The 20,859-nt window shown below is 60.9% G+C and overlaps 2 protein-coding genes across 5 annotated transcripts in view; both read right to left on the bottom strand.

Annotated features, from left to right (window-relative positions):
• Window positions 1-271: 271 nt before the first annotated feature.
• On the bottom strand, window positions 272-15,694 carry C18H13orf46 (chromosome 18 C13orf46 homolog). Its single transcript, XM_060287858.1, has 12 exons — window positions 15,637-15,694; window positions 15,512-15,532; window positions 15,307-15,369; window positions 14,971-15,033; window positions 12,432-12,626; window positions 8,674-8,725; window positions 8,037-8,175; window positions 7,900-7,947; window positions 6,946-6,993; window positions 4,425-4,492; window positions 2,385-2,463; window positions 272-2,231 (listed from the first exon to the last, which is right to left on the bottom strand). Exons 1-11 carry the CDS (start codon window positions 15,692-15,694, stop codon window positions 2,397-2,399), a joined length of 822 nt encoding a protein of 273 aa, XP_060143841.1. The 3' UTR covers window positions 272-2,231; window positions 2,385-2,396.
• A 48-nt stretch (window positions 15,695-15,742) lies between these two features.
• RASA3 (RAS p21 protein activator 3) overlaps window positions 15,743-20,859 on the bottom strand; it is an 88,932-nt gene continuing 83,815 nt past the window's right edge. For 3 of the 4 annotated variants that reach the window (XM_030856652.2, XM_060287804.2, XM_060287805.1), the window contains 2 exons: window positions 19,053-19,236; window positions 15,743-17,076 (listed from right to left, as the gene is read on the bottom strand). In XM_030856652.2, coding sequence (XP_030712512.1) covers window positions 17,001-17,076; window positions 19,053-19,236 — 260 coding nt within the window. In that variant the 3' untranslated portion in view covers window positions 15,743-17,000. The remainder of the gene's footprint in view (window positions 17,077-19,052; window positions 19,237-20,859) is intronic. The other variant, XM_060287803.1, reaches the window with a different exon arrangement.

Raw genomic sequence — 20,859 nt, forward strand, 5'->3', positions numbered from 1 at the left:
CGCATTTTTGTGGGGCTGCGTGCAGATAAAGCAAGACGCACCGGACGCCCACTCTCGTTTCCCCCTGGGAATGGAGGCTCCGCGAGGCCAGGATTCGTTCAACCGTCGCCATGTCCCCGGCACTTGGAACGGTGCCTGGCACGTGGTAGGCTTTCAGCAAACATTTACGGTGATATTGGGGAAAGGGCTTATGACATAAGGAAAACCTGTAAAAAAAAAAACAACTGGTGCAGTGTGACGCCAATTTTGTAAAAAGCTTTATTTACCCATCTCCACATATAGCTCGCTCTACATACATCAAGAGAGAGGAAACACTCGAGAGATAGATGGAAATTCTAACAGCGATAATCTGGAGGTAATCTGACGAGATGACAGGCTAGATGCTTTTTGCTGGTTCCCACGTTTCCCACAGTGAAAACGCATATGTGATTCAGGGGAGAATACTAATGGGAGAGGCAAGCAGGAGGCACTGGCGTGGTGCTCCGGGGCCCAGGCAGGACGGGCACCAGCGTGCGGCTGGCGTCCACCAGAGGTGTCGGGGCTGTCCCTGCCCCGGGTTGGGGGGGGGCCCTGCAGCCTCTCATTCACTGGTGTCTGAGTAGCTGGGGGGCCAGCGGGGACGGAGGAGGAAGCCGGGTCAGGCGACAGGGGGCCCAGCCTCTGGGGAGCTTGCATAGGCGCCCCTGCAGGCTGAGTCGGGGGACCCTGAGGACCGGGGCCTCCGAGCAGGGGGAGGCTGGGGGCAACCCTCCCTAAATGTAAACACCACAAAGGCCAGGCTGGCCCCCTGCCGAGCTCCAAGCAGCGCGATGGGCAGAAACAGCTCCGACGGCCACCAGGGCGGCTCAGGCTGGAGGCTCCGGCTTCCCTCCTGGTCTGACATGAGCGCATGGAGTCGCCAACGGCGAGCTAATGGTTCCTACTGCCCTAGATCCTACAGCTTCCCTCCAGGTCGTCGGCTCTTTCTAAATCTGCAAGGCCCGTGTCACGCCCTCATCACCCCTGGGACTGGCGTGCTCCCTGGCAGGATGCAGAGGTGGGCGACGCAGGGCTGTGGTCGGGCTCCATGGGTAGCGCCTGCTCTATGGGCCTCGGCGGGCCTGGGGGCGCCAGAAGGAGGCCCCCGGGGCCGCGTCCACCCACCGGGCTGGAGCCTGGCCCGCGGGCAGGAGACAGGAGCCGCCACCTCCATGCCTGCGGCCGGCCCTGCAGGTTCCCATGGCGCTGGCCGGACCGGCTCCCCGCAGGCACCCCAGCCGACACGGGAGGTGAAAGGTCACCGCCAAGCCAGCCGGGTTGTGCACACGTGTGAGGCCGCCCTGCCCCCCCGGGGCCCCTCCATGGCCGGACAGGCGGCACGTGGCTCTGAACGAGGCCAGCTGTCCGCGGCGGCCAGAGGTGGACACGGACAGACCAGGGCGAGGGCTGGCCGGGGGCCGGTCCCCCTCCTGGCCTGCTGTGGCTGAGCCCCGGGAGCAGAGGGACCGGTAAAATGACTGCAGCCCAGACAGCCTCCTCCGCGGACTCTCCGGAAGCTCCTCTCTGCCTTACTCGGGGGCTGGTGCCAGAGCCAGGAGCTGCCACCCAGCGGGCAGGGACAGGGAGCACTTGCTCAGGAGGCTGTGCCTGCTGCTGGGGGCCTGGGGGCCACCGCGTCCTTAGTCTTGGGCTGAACCACAGGAATGGCCTGGGACAGGCTGCAGAGCCTCAGCTGGTTGAACAGAGGAGCCTCGAAGCCCGTCGGGTCTCCCTGGTGCGGCTCCCCGACCCCTGACGCCCCTCCCCGCTCCCACAAGCAGCACCTCCCTGCGGCTTCATCTCCTCCACGTGGCCCTCGAGGCGCCCAGTTCCAGCTGCAAGGACGCCTGCCCCCGGTGCTTGGGGACCAATGCCTGGGGTCCCACCGTGCCCTGGTGGCAGCCCTCGTTGGGGCTGAGTGCGGGGCTGCGCGACCACTGACCTGGGAGGTGCGGCCACCCGTGCCATCCATCCCTGAGCTGCATCTCCCCCCTAACTTACATTTCACAGGACAGGGTGTGTGGAAAGAAGGGACAGGGCCCCTGGAGAGGGACAACGTCTTCCGTTCGTGCTTTACTGAGCCCTTTTTAAAGGTGGCGTCATCACTTCGCGGTGGTAGGGACGTCACACGTGGGGTGGTAACGGCACCAGGTCTGCGTGGCGTCTCTCAGGGCCGCTGGCTTCGTCCCTCGCCCCTCCCGGCCTGGCCAACCCTAGGAGACAAGTGGAGACCTCGGTTAGACCCCTGGCCAGAGGGGGCAGGGCTAGGGTGGGACCCAGGAGGCGGCCTGGTCCCCGCCCCCTTTCTACTCCCTGCCCCTCCAGGCACCCACTTCGGCCCCGGCCCATCTCTGAGTGTGAACTACCTTCTCCGGCTGCTATGAGCTCTCCTCCACCTTCTTCCTGGTGGAGTATGGGATGCAGCACACCCAGCTGGTCTCGATCCTGGAGACAGAGTGGGGTGGGGTGGGCGGGTGAGAGAACTGCCCCCGTCCCATCCTCCCAAGGCCAGCGGGGCTCCCGGCCGGTGCAGAGCCGGGCTTTGCCCTCCCACCGCCACCCCTGTGTCTCCAGCCCAGGAGGGACCCCTTGAGCACAGCAGACCTTGAAGGTCAGCAGAGCCGAGCTGCCCTCCCTCCCCTGCCCGGCTCCGAAGAGGCGTTGCAGGTGGACGATGCCCAGCCCAGCGTTTCCCGAGCGTCGCAGCCCGTGCCTGTCCCTGTGCGTGGGCTCTGGGGGTTCTGCTTGCAACCGAGGCTCTGGGACGAGGTGGCCCCCTTCCCTTCGCAGGGACCTCCACGGCTCAGTGCCAAAGCCCCCCAGCGGGCGGCTAACGGGCTGCTAGTGCCTGGGTGCCCGAGGGGGCTGGCTGGATAGAGGCGGCTTAGCTCTGAGGGAAACTGAGGCTGCAGGTGAGCAGGGCAGACAGGTGGCCCTGCCCGGCAAATGTCCAGGCCAGGCCCCTGTGGAGCAGACCCTGTCCTGCTGGCCAAGCAGCCTCCAGCAGCTGAGGCTTGGCTCCTGGGCACGGCCCGTCTGCAGGTTCTCTGGGGCAACTGAGCACGGGGGGTGGGGAGCCGGACCAAGAGGCCGAGAGGGTGGGCCTGGGCCCGCCTGGCCTGGGGCAGAAAAGGAGCTGCCAGGCTGTGTCCGGTGTGTCCGAATCCATCACCACATCTATCCAGAATTGACGAGAAAAACAGACGTCTGCTTAGGAAAGACCTTCCCATGTCAAGCATAGATTTGGTTTAATTTTTTTCTTAATTTTAAATTAAAAAAAATTTTGATTTTGGGCCATGCCACGCACCTCGCAGGATCTTAGTTCCCCAACCAGACATTGAACCTGAGCCCTTGGCAGTGAGAGCGCGGATACCTAACCGCTGGACCACCAGGGAGTTCCGCAAGCATAGATCTGGGGGCGTGCCAGCCAGTCCTGACATCTTGGTGAAAGCCACACGGCCGGCTGTGTGAGCAGAGATCAGGAGAGACGTGGGGTGACACTTCCTAACAGGAACGCTCTCCCCCAAAACATACAACCTGGGGAAAGGCAGTAACAGCGACTGCCAAGTAAGCAAAGGGCTGTGATGCTATACACGTTCACAGCTGGCAACCCACAATGGCCCGAAGGCCCTGTTCTCCCGCGGTCCGGATCTTCCTTTGGGGCCACGTGCTCCCATGAAGTCCCCACTGTTTCCGAGGTGGCACTCGCAGATTTAAAAGTTTTCCTCTGTGTTGGGCTATCTCACATTTTCATTTATTTTAAATGACCGCGTATCGGTTTTACAAAGTAAATAGAGAAATTTTTCTTTTAAAAACCGTGCAAGAAAATTAGCCAAGACACTGACGTGGTTGTTAATTCCGACTCTGCTGGAAAGGGGACAAATTGCTGTTTTCTCCTTTGTGTTTCTCTGTATTGTTTAAAATACCACAGAGCCACGGCCCTGGGCGAGCGTCTCACCTGCTCCCAGGCGCTCACAGCCTCACAATCTCTACCCACAGGGTGGAGGCGGTCAGGACAAACGTCTCCCGCCCCCGCCCCCAGGTCCCTCTGCCCTGCTGAGCCAGCAGCCACGTGTGACGGGTCCCCCCACTGCCTGCAGGACCAAGGGCTGCAACCTCGGAGCTGCACAGAGAGGAGACCCTCCCACTCTCACCCCCTCTTCTTCTTCCCACCTTTCCCTCCCTCCTACTCTGGCCCTTTTGTTGGCTGACAGGGTGGGGAGAGGGGTCTAGCTAGGGGTGAGGTGGGACTCACGGGGATCCTGCCTCACCCCCCCAGCTGCAGTAAACGCCTGGGTCTCTGCGTGTGCCCAGGAGGAATCGAAAGCCCGGGGCTCGCTCTGCCCACCAGAAACCCTGATGGAGGAAAAGCCTCCCACCTTCCCCAGTGTGAACCCCTCACTCACTCGTCCTCTGACAAATCCCCCATGTCCATCTGGGACTGCTTCTCTTCTTTCATGGCACATGTGATCACCTGTGGGATGTGGTGGGAGTAGTTGAGGGGACAGGCGAGGGGGTCATGACAGGGACCAGGGCCGGACCTGCTGAACCTGCCCAAGGACGAGGTGGGGCGTGGAGACTGCACTGAGCATCCTCCCACGAGACGGGGCACCGTCAAGTGGGAATTTCTAACTAGGGGACCCTGACCAAGGAACTGTGCCTGGATGTGAGCTACCATGACCCCTGGACTGTAGGTCAGAAGACCTGGACCCTAAGTCCCAGCTCTGCCCCTGACTGATTCTTCATGAGTCCTTGAAGCCTGTGGTGCCCCGCGGTAGCCTTGTGTGTGGAGGCGGTCAATAACCAGCTCTCTTCATCGTACAGCATGTTCTGAGGGCAGATATAGAAGGTGCGATCTGGAAAAAAGCAACCCCCGGGTAGGGGCTTACATTTGCCAGGAGAGAATTTCAAAAAACTTCCAAAGAGATGGCTGCTCACTATAGCAGAGAAATGGAGAATATTTGTGTTGGAAAGGCCCAATCAGGCCATGGGGTTACCCACTTCCTTTTACAGAAAATGGTGATAATGGTGATGATGATGTGACAATGGTGATGGTGATAATGGTGATGATGATGGTGATGGTGGTGTAGGTGGTGACAGTGGTGGTGATGATGGTGATGATGGTGAAGATGTGATGATGGTGACGATGACGGTGAAGATGTGATGATGGTGGTGATGATGGTGATGGTGATGATGGTGGTGATGATGGTGATGGTGGTGTAGGTGGTGACAGTGGTGGTGATGATGGTGAAGACGTGATGATGGTGGTGATGGTGACGATGATGGTGACGATGATGGTGAAGATGTGATGATGGTGACGATGACGGTGAAGATGTGATGATGGTGGTGATGATGGTGATGGTGATGATGGTGGTGATGATGGTGATGGTGGTGTAGGTGGTGACAGTGGTGGTGATGATGGTGAAGACGTGATGATGGTGGTGATGGTGACGATGATGGTGACGATGATGGTGAAGATGTGATGATGGTGACGATGATGGTGAAGATGTGATGATGGTGGTGATGATGGTGATGGTGATGATGGTGGTGGTGATGGTGATGATGGTGATGATGATGGTGGTGATGTGATAATGTGATGATGATGTGATGATGGTGGTGATGATGGTGACGATGATGGTGACGATGATGGTGAAGATGTGATGATGGTGGTGATGATGGTGATGATGGTGAAGATGTGATGATGGTGACGATGACAGTGAAGATGTGATGATGGTGGTGATGATGGTGATGGTGATGATGGTGGTGATGATGGTGATGATGATGGTGATGGTGATGATGATGGTGGTGATGGTGATGATGGTGATGATGATGGTGATGTGATAATGTGATGATGATGTGATGATGGTGGTGATGATGGTGACGATGATGGTGACGATGATGGTGAAGATGTGATGATGGTGGTGATGATGGTGATGGTGGTGTAGGTGGTGACAGTGGTGGTGATGATGGTGAAGACGTGATGATGATGATGGTGATGATGATGGTGATGATGGTGGTGATGATGGTGGTGATGATGGTGATGATGGTGAAGATGTGATGATGGTGGTGACGATGATGGTGATGGTGATGGTGGTGACGATGATGGTGATGGTGATGATGGTGGTGACGATAATGGTGAAGATGTGATGATGGTGGTGATGATGGTGATGGTGATGATGATGGTGGTGATGGTGATGATGGTGATGATGATGGTGGTGATGTGATGACGGTGAAGATGTGATGATGGCGGTGATGATGGTGATGATGACCGTGGTGGTGTAGGCGATGGGGATAGTGATGAAGATTATGGGGATAGTGATGCTGATGGCGATGAAGATGATGATTGGGGTGGTAGTTTTGATGACGCTGATGGTGATGAAGATAGTGATGATGGTGGTGGTGGTGTAGGTGGTGAAGATGATATCTAATGCTGGGACTTCCTGGGTACCAGGCAGTGTTCTGAGGGTGTCACAAAACAACGCTGGACTGTGGGTGCTACTAAGATCCCCATTTTGCAGATGAGAAAACTGAGGCATGGAGAGGTATGGTGGCTTGTTTGAGCATTCACTGGAGAGCTGTGGAGGCTGGGTCTCCCAGCTCCTCAGCTTGTGCCCTTTCACCACCCCAGCACAATCTCACAAGAGGTTCTCAGGGCCCCTGGGTACCTCGAGGGTTGACCCAGGCCCTGGAATCTATGGAGGTGCAGGAATGTGTGTGGGTTGGCGTGAGGGAAAATGAGAAAGAAGCGAGGTGCTCTCTGGTCCCCTGGCCAGTCTCCAAACCCTGGGCCCCATCTCTGCCTCAGCCTCCAGCACACCCGTGCTTGTGGTGATGGTGACGGGGCAAGCTCCTGGGAACGCCGCATGGCTCCAAGCAAGGCGTTTCCCGGTGGCTGGTTTGGCTTTGTGAACTTTGGGTTTTTTTTACCTCCTCTGATCCGTCTCCCAGATCAACCTCCACAAACACAGATGGCTTCTGTGGATGGAAACCAAAGAGGCGTGGCTGGTGGGCTTGGGGGAGCCAGGAAGGCACACAGATTCCTGGGAGGGAGCGTGGGCTCTGGGCCAGTGGTGGCCAGGGTCTGGGCGTTACACTGAGCCCACCAGACACCGGCAGTGTGTGGTGGGACCTGCTGACACTGTGGTTGCTAAGGTGCCCTCGGGCACAGGGAGAGGAGGGATGTGGCCTCCCAACCCTCCCTGCTCACCTCCCATCAGGTCCCTGAGAACTCAGAGGGTCTCCCCCGGCTTTGCCCCCTGAGAATCAGGGCCGGTGATGCCCAGAGCTGGGTGGACCCTCCAGGCCCACTGCAGGCCTGCTCATCTGGGCAGCGCCTGAGCTCTGCCTCTGCAGACCCCCTGCCCCGCTGCCCGAGCTGCAGAGACACACAGTGAGCTGGGAAGGCCTGGGGGGCTCAGGTGCAGCGGCCCCCAGGTCTCTGACCAGGCACCTTGGCTTGGCCCAGTGGTAGCAGTTTAGTCAACAATGGGAGAAGTGTTTTGGGGAGTGGAGGGGACCCCAGGGGCCCTGGATGCAGGCCAAGCCCAGCTCCCCTCCACCCCTGCACGCGGATGGGGAAGGGGAAGGAAAGCCTCTCTTGGACAGGGTCCTGTGAGCACCGCTGCCCCTGGGCTGCGGCGGGCCGGGGCTGGGGCTCCCTGACAAGGGCAAGCTGAGGGTCACCTCCTGTCGGGACCCCCGCTCCCTCAGCAGCTGTGCTGTTTGGCAAGCCGGGGTTAAGGTGCCCCGGCGCCAGCCAGGAGCACAGACTGGGCGCTGAGGCAGCTCAGGTGGGGCCTGGCCCAGCCCGCGTGTCCTCGGCAGGACTGTGCCTGACAGGCCTCCCCTCTGACTTCTGTTACTAAAGTGAAAAGCTCTTGCCTCTTTTTCCAGGAGGTCACCCAGCTGTACGGACTCTGGCTCCCCTTCCTGTAAGAAGACACCGAACGGATAAACAGAGGCAGGACTCCAAGGCGCAGGGCCGGCAGCGCGTGCACATGAAAGGACCACGGCCTGACCTTGGCCTCCAGGGCGCGCTTGTCTGCGCCCTCCCTGCCGTCCGGCTCCTCCTGGCCGCTGGCCTCGGGCTCCGCCTCCTTCCAACGCCCCCGCACCTGCCCAGCGGCGTCCTGGCGCTGCTCCTCCGGGCTTGCCTGGCTGCAGCGGGAGCAAGCGGGGCTTTGAGACGACACCTTCCTCCCTCCTGGGCACCGGCGCCCCTGGGTCAGCAGGGCGGGGCTGGCGGGCGGTGGGCGAGGCAGACCCGGGTAGAGGGGTGGGCAGTGCTGCTGAGCTGACCTCCCTGAGGAGCCGTCACCCCAACCTGCCCCAACACAAGGGACGCCGGCAGCCCTGGCAGGCTCTCGGGCGAGATGCCCGGGGATCCGAGGGGGAAGGTCTGCAGCGATAGGCGCCGGCCCCAGGATGCTGGGCCGGGGGGTTGCCGGTGGGGGGCTGCTTGAGGCCCTGCGAGCCCCCTGGGTCACCGGCCCCCGACCCTCCCGTCTGAGCCTCGAGGTCTTCTCCGGACGCCCTGGCCTTCCTCAGCACCCCCCTCCCCCGCCAGGTCTTTGCCCTGGCGCCCACTCCCACCCCAGCCTGCCGTGTTCTCCGCACGTCTCTGCACAGCTGCCTCCGCTGGACAAGGCCACTCACCAGCGGGCATCTTCCGTGTCGCTTCTGAGGTCCTTCCCATGACCTTCAGGCTCTGAGGAGGAAGCAGCGGGTCTGTCGTCAGCCTGCGAGGATGCTGACGGGCCACCTGCGGGGTGTGGGCGCTGCCGCCCCAGTTCTGACCAGCGTTCTCACGCATCCCCGGCCCAGGAGGCCTCCCGCCCCGACTCTTCACATCAGCCCTCTGCAGGCCGGTGCAGGGTGTCGAAGGCCCCCTGCCCCCCACAGGTTCCCCGCAGGGCCTCTGCCCGCTCCGTGGCACGTGGCGGGAGGCCTTGGCGTTGCCTCTACTGTCACTGTGCCAGGCGCAGGGACCCCTTGCGTCCTCCTGGTGGCAGCAGGTGGGGTTGGAAGCAGCAGGAACTGAGGGCCGTTGGGGGAGGGGGGCGGCGACCCAGCCCCGGAGGTGAGATCTGAACCACACCACACCCTCCAGGACGCTCCTCTGAGGGGCGTTGCCAGCGGTGGGAGTCCTCTGGCTGGGAAAGGTCTTTGTCTGGTGAGGAGAAAGGGGCACAGGATCCAGCCCCGGGCTCATGCATGGAGCGGTTGTCAGTGAACAATTACGGGAAGCTGCATTTTGGTGACCTCGGCGAGATAGCGTGAGCCTCGGGAGCTGTGAGCTCTGAGCTTTAAATAAAGTTTTTGACAGGAGACCCAGCAGGATGCCTCTGCAAGCCGCCATCCCAGAGGACTTCCTACAGAATTTGGCGGCCAGATCAGCTACTCGGGATCCTTTAAGCTCACAGGCCTCGGGGCCGGGGATACCTGCCGGACAGAGGGGGCGAGGGCCCGGCTCCGGCAGGTGCCCTGCTTTCTGTTCCTGCTTTTTCGCTGGTCCTCGCTGTCTTGCACGCTGTCCCTCCCCTGGACCGTGTCCCCCGACCCCTGCCGTCCTCCAGCGCCATCCTTCATGGGGACCTGGGCCCCCTGCCCAGTGTTAAGCAACCTTCCTTGGAGGGAGCTTTCCGTCACGCCCATTCTCCCCGGCACTCGGCCCCCGCCCTGGGCCGGGCCGTCCGCACACTTTCCTTGTCTCTGGTCTGAGTTCCCTGTGGGTGAGAATTAGGTGCTGTGCATCCTCTTCGCACACGGGCTCCGGGACGTCTGCTGACCTGCGGCTGTGCCGCCACCCCCAGGCTGGCCCTGGCCACCTAGAGACAAAGCCCTGAAGGCCAAGGCTGAGGCGACCCTGGGTCTTCAGAGACTACTTCAGAACTTGGCAGCTCTCAGAGGGAAGGGCGCTGCGTCGACCTCAGATGGAAGGGCCCGGATGGTTCGGCTCAGTGGTTTTCTGGCAGGGATCTACGGTGGGCTTCTTCCGGAAAATCTTCAGCAGCCCCTACGTGTGTGCACACGTGTGTGCTCGTGCGTGTCTGTGTATGTGTGCAAGTGTGTCCGTTTTTAGAAGACACAGGGCCGCTCCAGATAGATCTTCAAACCTGCTCCTTCCTGTAACGTGTATTTGGCAGGAAGGAAAGAATCAGTAAAAAGAGAGCCTGGTTTTTCTTTGCTCCAAAGCAGCTGTGGAATGAGAAACACACACCTGCCCCCGTGCCTCGTTATCATAAAGTAAAAATATCAGTGTGTTCGCGGGTTCCCCCTTTGTCCGCTTTCTAAGAAAGGCCCTGCTTTCTTCGGGGTTCTGGGCGCACCTGCAGGGCTCAGCCCGTAAGGCTCCAGGCTGGGCTCGTGCGTGGCTCCGGGAGGAGTAGCAGGCCGGGCAGAAGCTGCCCTCGCACGCGAAGAGACTATTTCCTTTGCTGCCTTTCTTCAGCTGGCCTCTAAGTGATCGCCAAACACTCACAGGTCACTGTCTGGACCGCGAGCCGCCCCCGGAAGTCGGGGTTCGCGCCGGTGGGAGCGGAGGGCGGGACAGGCGCGGGCCGGGGCGGGGCCGACACGGGCAGGAACCCGCTGCACGACCGGCCTGACGCCACCTCGCGGCCAGGGCGCCCCTCGCCCCCTCCTCCGCCTTGCGGATTTCAGCAGGCCCAGTTCGCCGATGCCCGGAGCCCCTCCGGGGAACAGCCCCCTCCTTGCCCTGGACGCACCCCTGCAGAGGGGGCGTCGTTGGGGCGCCTGGCCCGGAGGCTCTGCGGCAGCGAGGCCGGCGGCTGCGGTCTGGCGTCCCAGGCAAAGGCTCAGGGCCCGGGCGCGAGCTCAGCCGTGGATCCGCGGGTTCGCGCGGGCCCTCCGTGCGCGGACTCCTCTCCCGCCCGGCTGGGGGGCGCGTCCCACAGGCGCTCGGCCCCGCCTCCTGCGTCCACGTCACCTTGGCGCTTGCGGGCCTGGCGGCACCAGCCTCCTGGCTCTTGCTTCCAAGTGTGGGCGCCCAGGCCTGGCGGGTGCCCCGCCCTCACTCGGGAGGCCGCACCTCGTCTCATTTTACCCTGTAGACAGCGAGCTGTGTTCCGCGTGGCTCCGGCTCCGGGCGGCGCATCCCCTCCATGCTGTCCGGGAGCCCCACCGGGCCTGGCGCCTGGGGCGGGTGTGTGCACGGCGGCTGGCAGTGCAGCGCTCGGTGCGTCCCTGCCCTCCATCCTGCCTTGGCAAACCCATCGGTGCTGGGTGGGAAGGTCCGTGGCCGGCACTACTGGGGACACACTGTGGCTACTTGCAATATTTCCTGAGCAGGTTATAGGTTGGTTTCCTCTCTGGGGAGCTCGGCCCTCCTGAGAGCCTGAGAAGGAGTGGCTGTAATCGGACTTTTTTTTTTTTTTTTTCTTCGGTATGCGGGCCTCTCACTGCTGTGGCCCCTCCTGTTGCGGAGCACAGGCTCCGGACGCGCAGGCTCAGCGGCCATGGCTCACGGGCCCAGCCGCTCCGCGGCATGTGGGATCTTCCCGGACCGGGGCACGAACCCGTGTCCCCTGCATCGGCAGGCGGACTCTCACTGCGCCAGCAGGGAAGCCCTGTGCTCGGACTTTTATCGGTCGGAGGTAGTGGAAATGCAGCGGCCCCTGTGCTGTGACCGCCGGCTCCCCCTTCCCCTCCTCCTCCAGAGATAACACAGCTTTGGATTTTTAAGCTGAGAGAAGAACAAATATTTTTATACAATGACCTCTTAAAATCGCTCCTAGGGCTTGAACAAGCAAACCGCATTTCCCGCCTACTGTGTTTCGCCTCCTAAGAGCGTCACTTAGGCTTCCTACACGACGGTCATAGCAAAGGGTACTTGCTGGTGTGAACCACAACTGCTGGGGTCCTGCCGACGACTGGCAGTCACCCCGTCTCTCCGCCAACTCGGGCCCGCTGCCCTGGGGTAGCTGACCTTCCAGGGGCAGGTCCACGTAAGGACCAGGGCGTTTCGGGCACCCATCCCCATTTCGGCCACACCATGGCCCGCTCGCAGGGTTAGAAACGTGGGACACGTGGCTGACACAGGTGTAAGTTTGCACACTTTACAACGTAAAGGCCACGTTAGTGACGAGCAGACGGGCGGCCCCCAGCCCCGTGGGTTCACTGCTGCCCCTGGCCGCGAGGGCCCTGGCTCTGGCAGCGGGACTGGGGCTCACCCCAGGGCCTCCTCATCAACCTGAGACCCTTCCCGTGCTGGACCCCGGCGTGTCCCCACACAGTCCCAGGCTGGCTCTGCCCCCTCAGACCTCAGTGCCCGACACGCCCCACCCTGGCCTTCAGGATCTTAGGCAGGGGCAGTGGGTCCGGGGTGGGGGGTGGGTGTGTGGCCCTCGCTGGCCCGGGGAGAGCGGTCTGCCCCGCCCTAACCCCGGCCCTACCTAGCTCCTTGCACAGCGTCTTGATGCAGCTCGGGGGGTCCCCTTTCTGGTGCAGGCCGCCCACACATCGGCTCCTCTGGAGCTCAGCCATCCCGCTGGCCGCCTTGAGGTGTCCGGGGCTCACGGCCGAGGGAGGGGCCCCGGGGCCCAGCTGGTGCCTCCTGTGTGCAGCCGTGGTGTCCTTCTCCAACCTCCCTGCCTTCGGGCCACGGGAAAGAAGAAGGACGCTGGCTCTCACGCAGCCCTCAGACGGAGCGCATGGCTTCCACCCCCTCCACGGGGAGCTGCCCTTGTGTTCCTGGGCCCCGTTGCTAGGTGGCCCCTGTGACATCACTGCAGAGGCAGAGGCCAGCCCGCTGGCCCTTCCTGCGGCCCTAGGTCGGAGTGGCCTCCTCCCAGTGCCTCCTGCCTCTCAGCAGAGACGGCAAAGGGCCAGGCGGCTGGGGGCCTTCATGCGGCTCTGCAGACGCTTCTGGTGTTGGGTCTGCTGAGCCTTCAGGCGAATCTCTCGATTCCTAGCAGGGACGAAGGACTCGGAGGTCGTGGCGGGGAGTCCACTTGGCGGCCTGGGCCCTGGGTGGCGTCCTGCGTCCTCCCCTCCAGACGAGGGAGATTCACGCAAACGCAGCTTCGGAAGGCAGCCGTCTGCGGACAGGCACCTCTGCCTGTGCCGAGGAAACTCTTCTCTGCGTTTTCAGTTGAGCTGTTTGCTGACACTGCCGTGACCAAAGGCTCACTCAGGTGGCTTCCACAGTAGACATTCGCTTTCTGGGTCAGGAGCCTGGAGGTCTGAGGTCCAGGCGTGGGCAGGGCTGGCCTCCTGAGGCTTCTCTCCTCGGTGCGTAGATGCCCGTCTCCTCCCTGTGTCCTCACGGGGTCGTCCTCTGTGCGTGTCTGTGTCCTGACCTCCTCTTCTTAAAAGGACAGCAGTCAGACTGGATCAGGGCCACCCTAGTGACCTCATGTAACCTTAATCACCTCTTTAAAGGCCCATCTCCAAAGGCAGTCACTTTCTGAGGTCCTGGGGACCAGGACTTCACACATGAATTTTGGGGTGACACAGTTCAGCCTATAACACAGCCTAACAGAAAGTTTCTGATAATCTATTCAACACAATTTTTTCTTCTCACCTGGGACCATGGGGGAAAATCAGAGCAGGTGTTTCCTGAGGACCCAGCCGACAGCACTAAGTGTGTCGTAATGTTCCGAATGAAGTACAAGTGACGAGCTCCCTTTTTCCACGTGCACTTCCATTCCCTAAACAAGCTCACGGCATCTTAGCTCCCGGGAGGCCTCGGGTCCGCCAGCCGGGGGCCGGTGCAGGGGCCGCCCTGGAGGCTGCTCAGAGGCTCTGTGCCTCGGGGGGACACGGATGGAGGCGGGCAGCTGAACCAGCTCCCTCTTGGGGTAACAGGTGGGCTGGAGAAAGTCAGTGGGCACAGACTGGGGTCGCAAAAGATTGGGGTCCTCGGAGCGGGGCTTTGGGTCCTCATTCTCCCAGGTGTTCTCTTTTCAGTCCTCCCACATACCCCGACGTGGGCAGAGCTTGTTACCTGCCCCCGCCAGCCCCAACTCTCTCCACTGGGCCTGGTCCTGTGTGTGAATCTGTGTTGCACAGGCCCCTGGGAGCTGCCCTGCGGCCCTGCCGTGGACGCTCGTGTTTGGGGCGTCTGAACCCCTTGGCCCCCACCCAGAGCAGACAGGGGGAGCCGGAGAGCAGCAGAACAGCGCTTTCCTCCCCAGTCCACGTGCACCTGGGAAGGACGCTCATCGCCACTGTCCTCGGTTCAGGGCCGCGGCACCCCTGAAGGCCTGACCCGGCTTCCCCAGAGCCAGACCCCACCCCCTCCCCCCACGACTCTCTCATACCAGGCGGCCGACCAGGGCTGGAAGTAAAAAGACAACTGAGTGGAAACCAAATGGAGAAAAGACAGGAGAAAGGAGAAGAGGCATTTTTCCCCGGGGGGCGGGGCGGGTCCCCATGTTGTGCACCCAGCTCCTTCCCCCCTTTCGAAGGGGAGTAGCCATAGCTGCTCAACGGCACTGAGCTCCCTCTGTCTCCCCTCGGGCCACCGGCCTCCTGTCCCCCCTCCCTCGGGACACTGACCTGTGTCTGGCCCTCGAGCACACACCCCGCTGCTGAGTCCTCGGAGACACGAGGGGCCCTGCCTTTCCCACCCTCCTTGAGCTTGACGCCGTCTCTGTCCGCCCTGAGGTCCCCATGGCCCTCACAGGGCCCCACTCCACATCTTTCCATCCCAGAAGCATTGTGGTTTCCAGCACAACCCAAAGCCCCACAACTAGACCTCACCTGTCACTAGAGGGATCTCACCTGTCATCCAAGGAGCCTCACCTGTCGTCCTGAGGGCCTCACCTATCATCATAGGGACCTCACCTGTCATCAGAAGCACCTCACCTGTCATCACGGGGACCCCACCTGTCATTAAGGGGGACCTCATCTGTCATCAGGGGATCTCACCTGTCGTCAAATGGACATCTGTCATCAGGGGTACCACACCTGTTGTCAGAGGGAACTCACCTGTCGTCAGGGGGACCACAGCTGTCATCAGGGGGATCACACCTGTCATCAGAGGGACCTCACCTGTCGTCAGAGGGGCCACACCTGTCATCAGGGGGTCTACACCTGTCATCAGGGGGACCTCACCTGTCATCAGGGGGACTACACCTGTCATCAGGGGGATCACATCTGTCATCAGAGGGACCTCACCTGTCATCTGAGGGACCTCACCTGTCATCTGAGGGACCTCACCTGTCATCAGGGGGACTACACCTGTCATCTGAGGGACCTCACCTGTCATCTGAGGGACCTCACCTGTCATCAGGGGGACTACACCTGTCATCTGAGGGACCTCACCTGTCATCTGAGGGACCTCACCTGTCATCAGGGGGACTACACCTGTCATCAGGGGGATCATATCTGTCATCAGAGGGACCTCACCTGTCGTTAGGGGGACCCCACCTGTCGTCAGGGGAACCTTACCTGTTGTCAGGGGACCAAACCTGTTGTCAGGTGGATCCCACATGTCATCAAAGGGACCCTGTCGCTAGGGGGACCTCACCTGTTGCTAGGGGGACCTCACCTGTCATCAGGGGGATCACACTTGTCGTAAGGGGGACCTGTCCTATCATCAGGGGGACACCTTCTATCATCAGAGGGACCACATTTGTTGTCAAGGTACCTCACCTGTCATCACAGGCATGTCGTCCAGCTCCCTCCTGCCCCACTCCACCACACCCCCCATCTCCACGTGTGCCTTATCAGCGGGCGCTCCTGTGAAACCACGCCAGTCTCAGAAAGAATAAAAGGGCTGTTTTAATTGGCCAGTAAAATGCATCCCGATCATTAGTATCGTACAAACAGAGACACTGTTACAAATCCACGTTGAAAACTGCGGTTTGGAGCAGCCTCAGAGCTGCGGATACGGAGCTTTTTTTTTGCAACACTTTCCTCCACCATTTTTGCGACAACAGGCAATGTTACCATCTGCCGTCTAGATCTCGAGTCTGAACACAGCCGAGGCCTTCGGGGGAGTCAGCAGAAGCTCGTCAGGACCCCCAGCCCCAGACGCACGGCAGCCCTGGCAGCCCCCAGGGCCTCAGAGACGGCGAGCTCTGCCGCTGGCCCGGCGTCCGCTCCCAAGCCTCCAGCGCGGGCCCAGGTTTCCCCCTGCCTCCCTCCCCGTTCTCCCTCGGGGACCTTTACTTGGCTGCCATGAGACACAACCACTCCCTTTTCTGTCGTCTGGAGGCACATAGAGGCCTGGATGTTCTGAGTTACTTGATATCAAAGAGCTAATTAAAAACAGTCCTTTAAAAACATTAAGAAAAACAGCTTGAAAATAATGCACATTTCTATTTTTACAACCTTCCCCCAACTCCCACCAGGGTGGCAAACGTGGATTCTACTTTTAGCCCCACTGACAGCAAACAACACAACTTCGCTTGACGTGGCGGCTGCGTGGACGCGTATCAGCAGCAGGCAGGGGGGCTCCCACCGCGGGAACGAAGGCTGGGACCCCTAGGAAATCTCTCTGCAAAAGGACCCCGTGTCCCCAAAGAGCGAGGGCATCCTCAAACTGGGATCTCCGTGCGGTTCCGACCCTCTGGCCAGGACCGATACAAACGTCAAAAGCTGAAACCAGGAGGCTTCGTGCTGGTGGCCGCCTGGACGTCTGGCTCATAGGAGAAGAATAACGCTCGCAACACCCCCGCTGAGTCGAAGCAGAACGTTAGTGCCGGAGGCTCCACGGTGCGGGCGTCACAGACCAGCAGAGACAAACGTGCACGCGGCACAGGGCACACGCTCCGCAGGCCGCGGTGTCGCCAGCACCCTGTTCCCGAAAGGCCAGCTCAGGTTGCCTGCCACTGGCGTGATCAAGTGCACAGCCACCCGGAAATGGCCCGGGAGCCTCAGGGGTTCACAAGCTCGACCCCTGTCGGCTTGCAAGCTGAGGAGCTGCCCTCTGGTCTGGTGTTCTCTCCTTCCTGGACACGGGCTCACCCGGCGCAGCTCAGGGCACCATCCTGGGACAGGGGGTCCCGCGGGCTTCACATGGAATGGGCGGGGGTCTCAGACTGCTGCCTGATGTAGCTTTGGAAGCTCTTGTCTCCGATGGGGTGCTCCCTGCGGGGGTGTAGGGGGAGCAGCGTGAGCGTGGGCCGCCCTGTGGCTGGTGCGCCTCTGAACTGCCATCGCCTGTTTTTTGTTTTTTGTTTTTAATTTTTATTGGGGTAGAATTGCTTTAAAATGGTGTGTTAGTTGCTGCCGTATAACAAAGTGAATCAGCTATACGTATACATATATCCCCATAGTCCCTCCCTCTTGCATCTCCCTCCCACTCTCCCTATCCTACCCCTCTAGGTGGTCACAGAGCACCGAGCTGATCTCCCTGTGCTATGTGCCTGGTTCCCACTAGCTGTCTATTTTACGTTTGGGAGTGGATATATGTCCATGCCACTCTCTCACTTTGTCCCAGCTTACCCTTCCCCCTCCCTGTGGCCTCAAGTCCATTCTCTACATCTGCGTGTTTATTCTTCCTGTCCTGCCCCTAGGTTCTTCAGAACCATTTTTTTTTTTAAGATACCATATATGTGTGTTAGCATATGGTATTGTTTTTCTCTTTCTGACTTACTTCACTCTGTATGACAGACTCTAGGTGCATCCACCTCACTACAAATAACTCAATTTCGTTCTTTTTTTATGGCTGAGTAATATTCCACTATATATATGTGACACATCTTCTTTACCCATTCATCTGTCAATGGGCATTTAGGTTGCTTCCATGACATGGCTACTGTAAATAGTGCTGCAGTGAACATTGTGGTACATGACCCTTTTGAATTATGGTTTTCTCAGGGTATATGCCCAGTAGTGGGATTGCTGGGTCGTATGGTAGTTCTATTTGTAGTTTTTTAAGGAACCTCCATACTGTTCTCCATAGTGGCTGTATCGATTTACATTCCCACCAACAGTGCAGGAGGGTTCCCTTTTCGCCACACCCTCTCCAGCATTTATTGTTTGTAGATTTTCTGACGGTGGCCGTTCTGACTGCTGTGAGGTGGTACCTCACCGTAGTGGTGAGATCTGCATTTCTCTCTAATAATTAGTGACGCTGAGCACCCTTTCCTGTGTGTGTTGTTCTCATCACCTTTCCCTACCTTTGCTTGTGATGCGTGTTCATCGTAATACGTATGAGAAGCATGGACCAGCAAAGGAAGAAGTTAGCCCAAAACTGCCTGTGGAAGCACAGCCCGTGACCCCGGCCTCAACGTGCGGGGCGCGTGTGCTCATGCGTGGGGAGACCGTGGCCTCCTGGAGTGAGCACCATGGCGCTGCGCCCTGTTAGCTGATAGACGCTGGCACAGCCGTGAGTCACGGGCTCTGCCGTGTCTAAGAAAAGGCGTTTTTAGACGGTCGGCGTGGGTTCTGACAGAGGGTGTTAAAGGGTCTAGAATGTGATGTGAACGTCTGTGGAGCCGGCAGCAGGCACGGTCGGCATCCCCAGGGGTGCTGGGCACCCTTGCAGCCTGGCCAGAGTCGGGGTCTCTCCCAGAGCCCCCCTTCCCTTCCCAGACCCAAGCCACGTCTTCCCTGGAAGGAAGCAGCCAGCAGGGAGGGGGCTGGGCCCACGCAGGGCTCCCGCCTCAGGTGTCGGGGCGGGCTCTGCCGTGGGTCCGTGGGCTCCAAGTACTCATAGGCTCTCGTCACCCACACCCTTCGTGCAGGAGGAGGGCGCCGCCTGGTTGCCTGCCCGGAGCCGGAGCTGCAGCCCCTGGCACAGAGCGCGGGTGGCCCGGCTGCGCCTGCCCCTCTGCGGCCGACCCCTCCCTCCCAGGATGCGGGGGGCGGGGGGCGGGGGGGGGGTCCAGAGCCAGCCTGGAGAGGCAAAACGTGCTTCCCAGGGACAGGGCCGCTGGCCCACGATGGAAGCCTAATTTCAGAAGCACATGGGTCGCGAGGCGGGAGCAGGAGGCGCCTCTGGGGACCCGGTGCAGAGGGCGCTGGGGGTGAAGCCAGATGGGGGCCCGCCGCGCCCCACAGGCAGGCAGCCCGAGGCGGCCCCTCCCCGGCTCCCCACACCTCCAAGACCCCGGACTCACTGGCTCCCGTACTTGGTCCTCTTGAACTTGTCCCTTCTGTGCTGGGCGTGCTCCAGCTCCAGGGCCCCGACCCCGGTGATGACCTGCTTCAGCGTCTTGTAGGTCTCCTGGGGGTCGTCGATGACGAACGTGGAGTACTCCTCGCGCTCTGGACCATCGTACACAGACCTGCTCCCGCAGGCTTCTGCAGCATCGGGGGCAGGGGCTGAGGTCAGCTTGGGGCGAGCGGACAGGCTGCCCCCCGAGCGCACGGGAAGGGCCGACCGCTCACGCAAACGCACACGAACCAGAAGCCGCTAAGAGTGGGGCCAACCCTGAACCCCGAAGAAGCCTGCGGCGCCGGAACCACAGACCCGAGGGTCCAATGCCGAGCACGAGGGCCCAACCCCTCTCCAGGGTGACCGGGCTCTGTGCAGCCTGGCCCGGGCTCCCAGACGGCTGCTCCTGGGACGTGCCACGGCAGGGACCTGCAGGGTGCAGGGTGGACGAGAAGCCATCCTCTCGGCCGTCACCTGTCGGCCAGTCTGTGCTAGCAGCTTCTTAGAGCCTCCATCGCCCCACCTGCTCAACAGGTACCTTTCTCATCCGACCACCGCACTCCTGCTGAAGACCACGCTGTGGCCTCCGGGCCCCCCACCTGCCCACAAACACCCGAGCTGTGTCCTGCACTCCAGGGCCACAGAGAGACGGGTGCCCGGCCCAGGTGAGCTGGCAGCAGGCCCCTTCGGCACGGCCTGTGATGTGCTGCCGGCTCACCGTCACGGAAAGATTTACCGCCTTCACTCCCAACTCAAGGGAAACCTCTTAATTCTTACTAAAAAACCACAAGTCTGTGCAAAGGGAACCTGGAAAGATTCAAAATTTCAAAGGAAATGGGAACATGACGTGAGAAAGACATAAGGGCTGCGCACGCGAGGGATAAAGGGGCAGAGAGGCGGGCGGGAGCGCCCAGGGCGCGGTGAGCCGCACCGATGAGTCCCTGGAGCCCGGCTGCCTGCACGTCCCCCCCGAGTCCCCTCTGGCTGTGCCTGCTTGGCCTCGAGCGAGTCCCTCAGGCTCCCGAGCCTCAGTGAAGCCTTCTGGGAAACAGGGCAGCTTAGGAGTAGGATGGGAATCACCGAAGGACCACGATCCCACGCGGGGGGCCGGGCGGTGGCAGGGTCGGGACACAGGCAGGGACGCCCAGCCGCCTCAGCTCGGGGGCTGCGTGAACCGCTTCACAGGGGTTGTTCCACACGGCCCCTGGGCCAGCCTGGCGGGTGGGGCCCGTCGCTGCCATTTCCCAGAGGAGGGGGCTGTGTGCCCAGCTGGTCTCGCAGCGGATGCCAAGGCAGCTCTGCACTGAGGCCTGTGCGTCGCGGGGAATCTCCTGCTAGGGCGCCAACGAGTGTGGCTGCAGTGGCGGGAGCTGGGACAGACCCGGGAGGAGGTCCCGGGACCGGGCTGGGGAGCAGCTCTTAATTCGGGGCCCAACGTCAGACGCGAGATTTGTGACTGGACCCAAAACAGACCCGGAGCATCCACGGGGCCGGGCGGCAAGCTCGCCCTCCGCTCCTCTTTGACGGGGCTCCCCAAACCAAGCCTGGGCAACGCTGGAGCGCGTGCTGGGGCCGGCTGGCGGCGGGTACACGTTTCTAAAACGGCCCTAGGAACGAGGAAGAGCACAGGGCAGACGCAGGACAGTGCAAAGGTGGACTTGCTGACCGACAAGGACGGGAGGACAGCGAGCACGGCCCCTGCCGGTGACACTGGGGGGCAGATATCTACGTCGGGAGGACACCCAACAGCCAGGTGACACAGGACACAG

This window comes from Globicephala melas, chromosome 18, assembly GCF_963455315.2.
Source record: "Globicephala melas chromosome 18, mGloMel1.2, whole genome shotgun sequence".
Lineage (NCBI taxonomy): Eukaryota > Metazoa > Chordata > Mammalia > Artiodactyla > Delphinidae > Globicephala > Globicephala melas.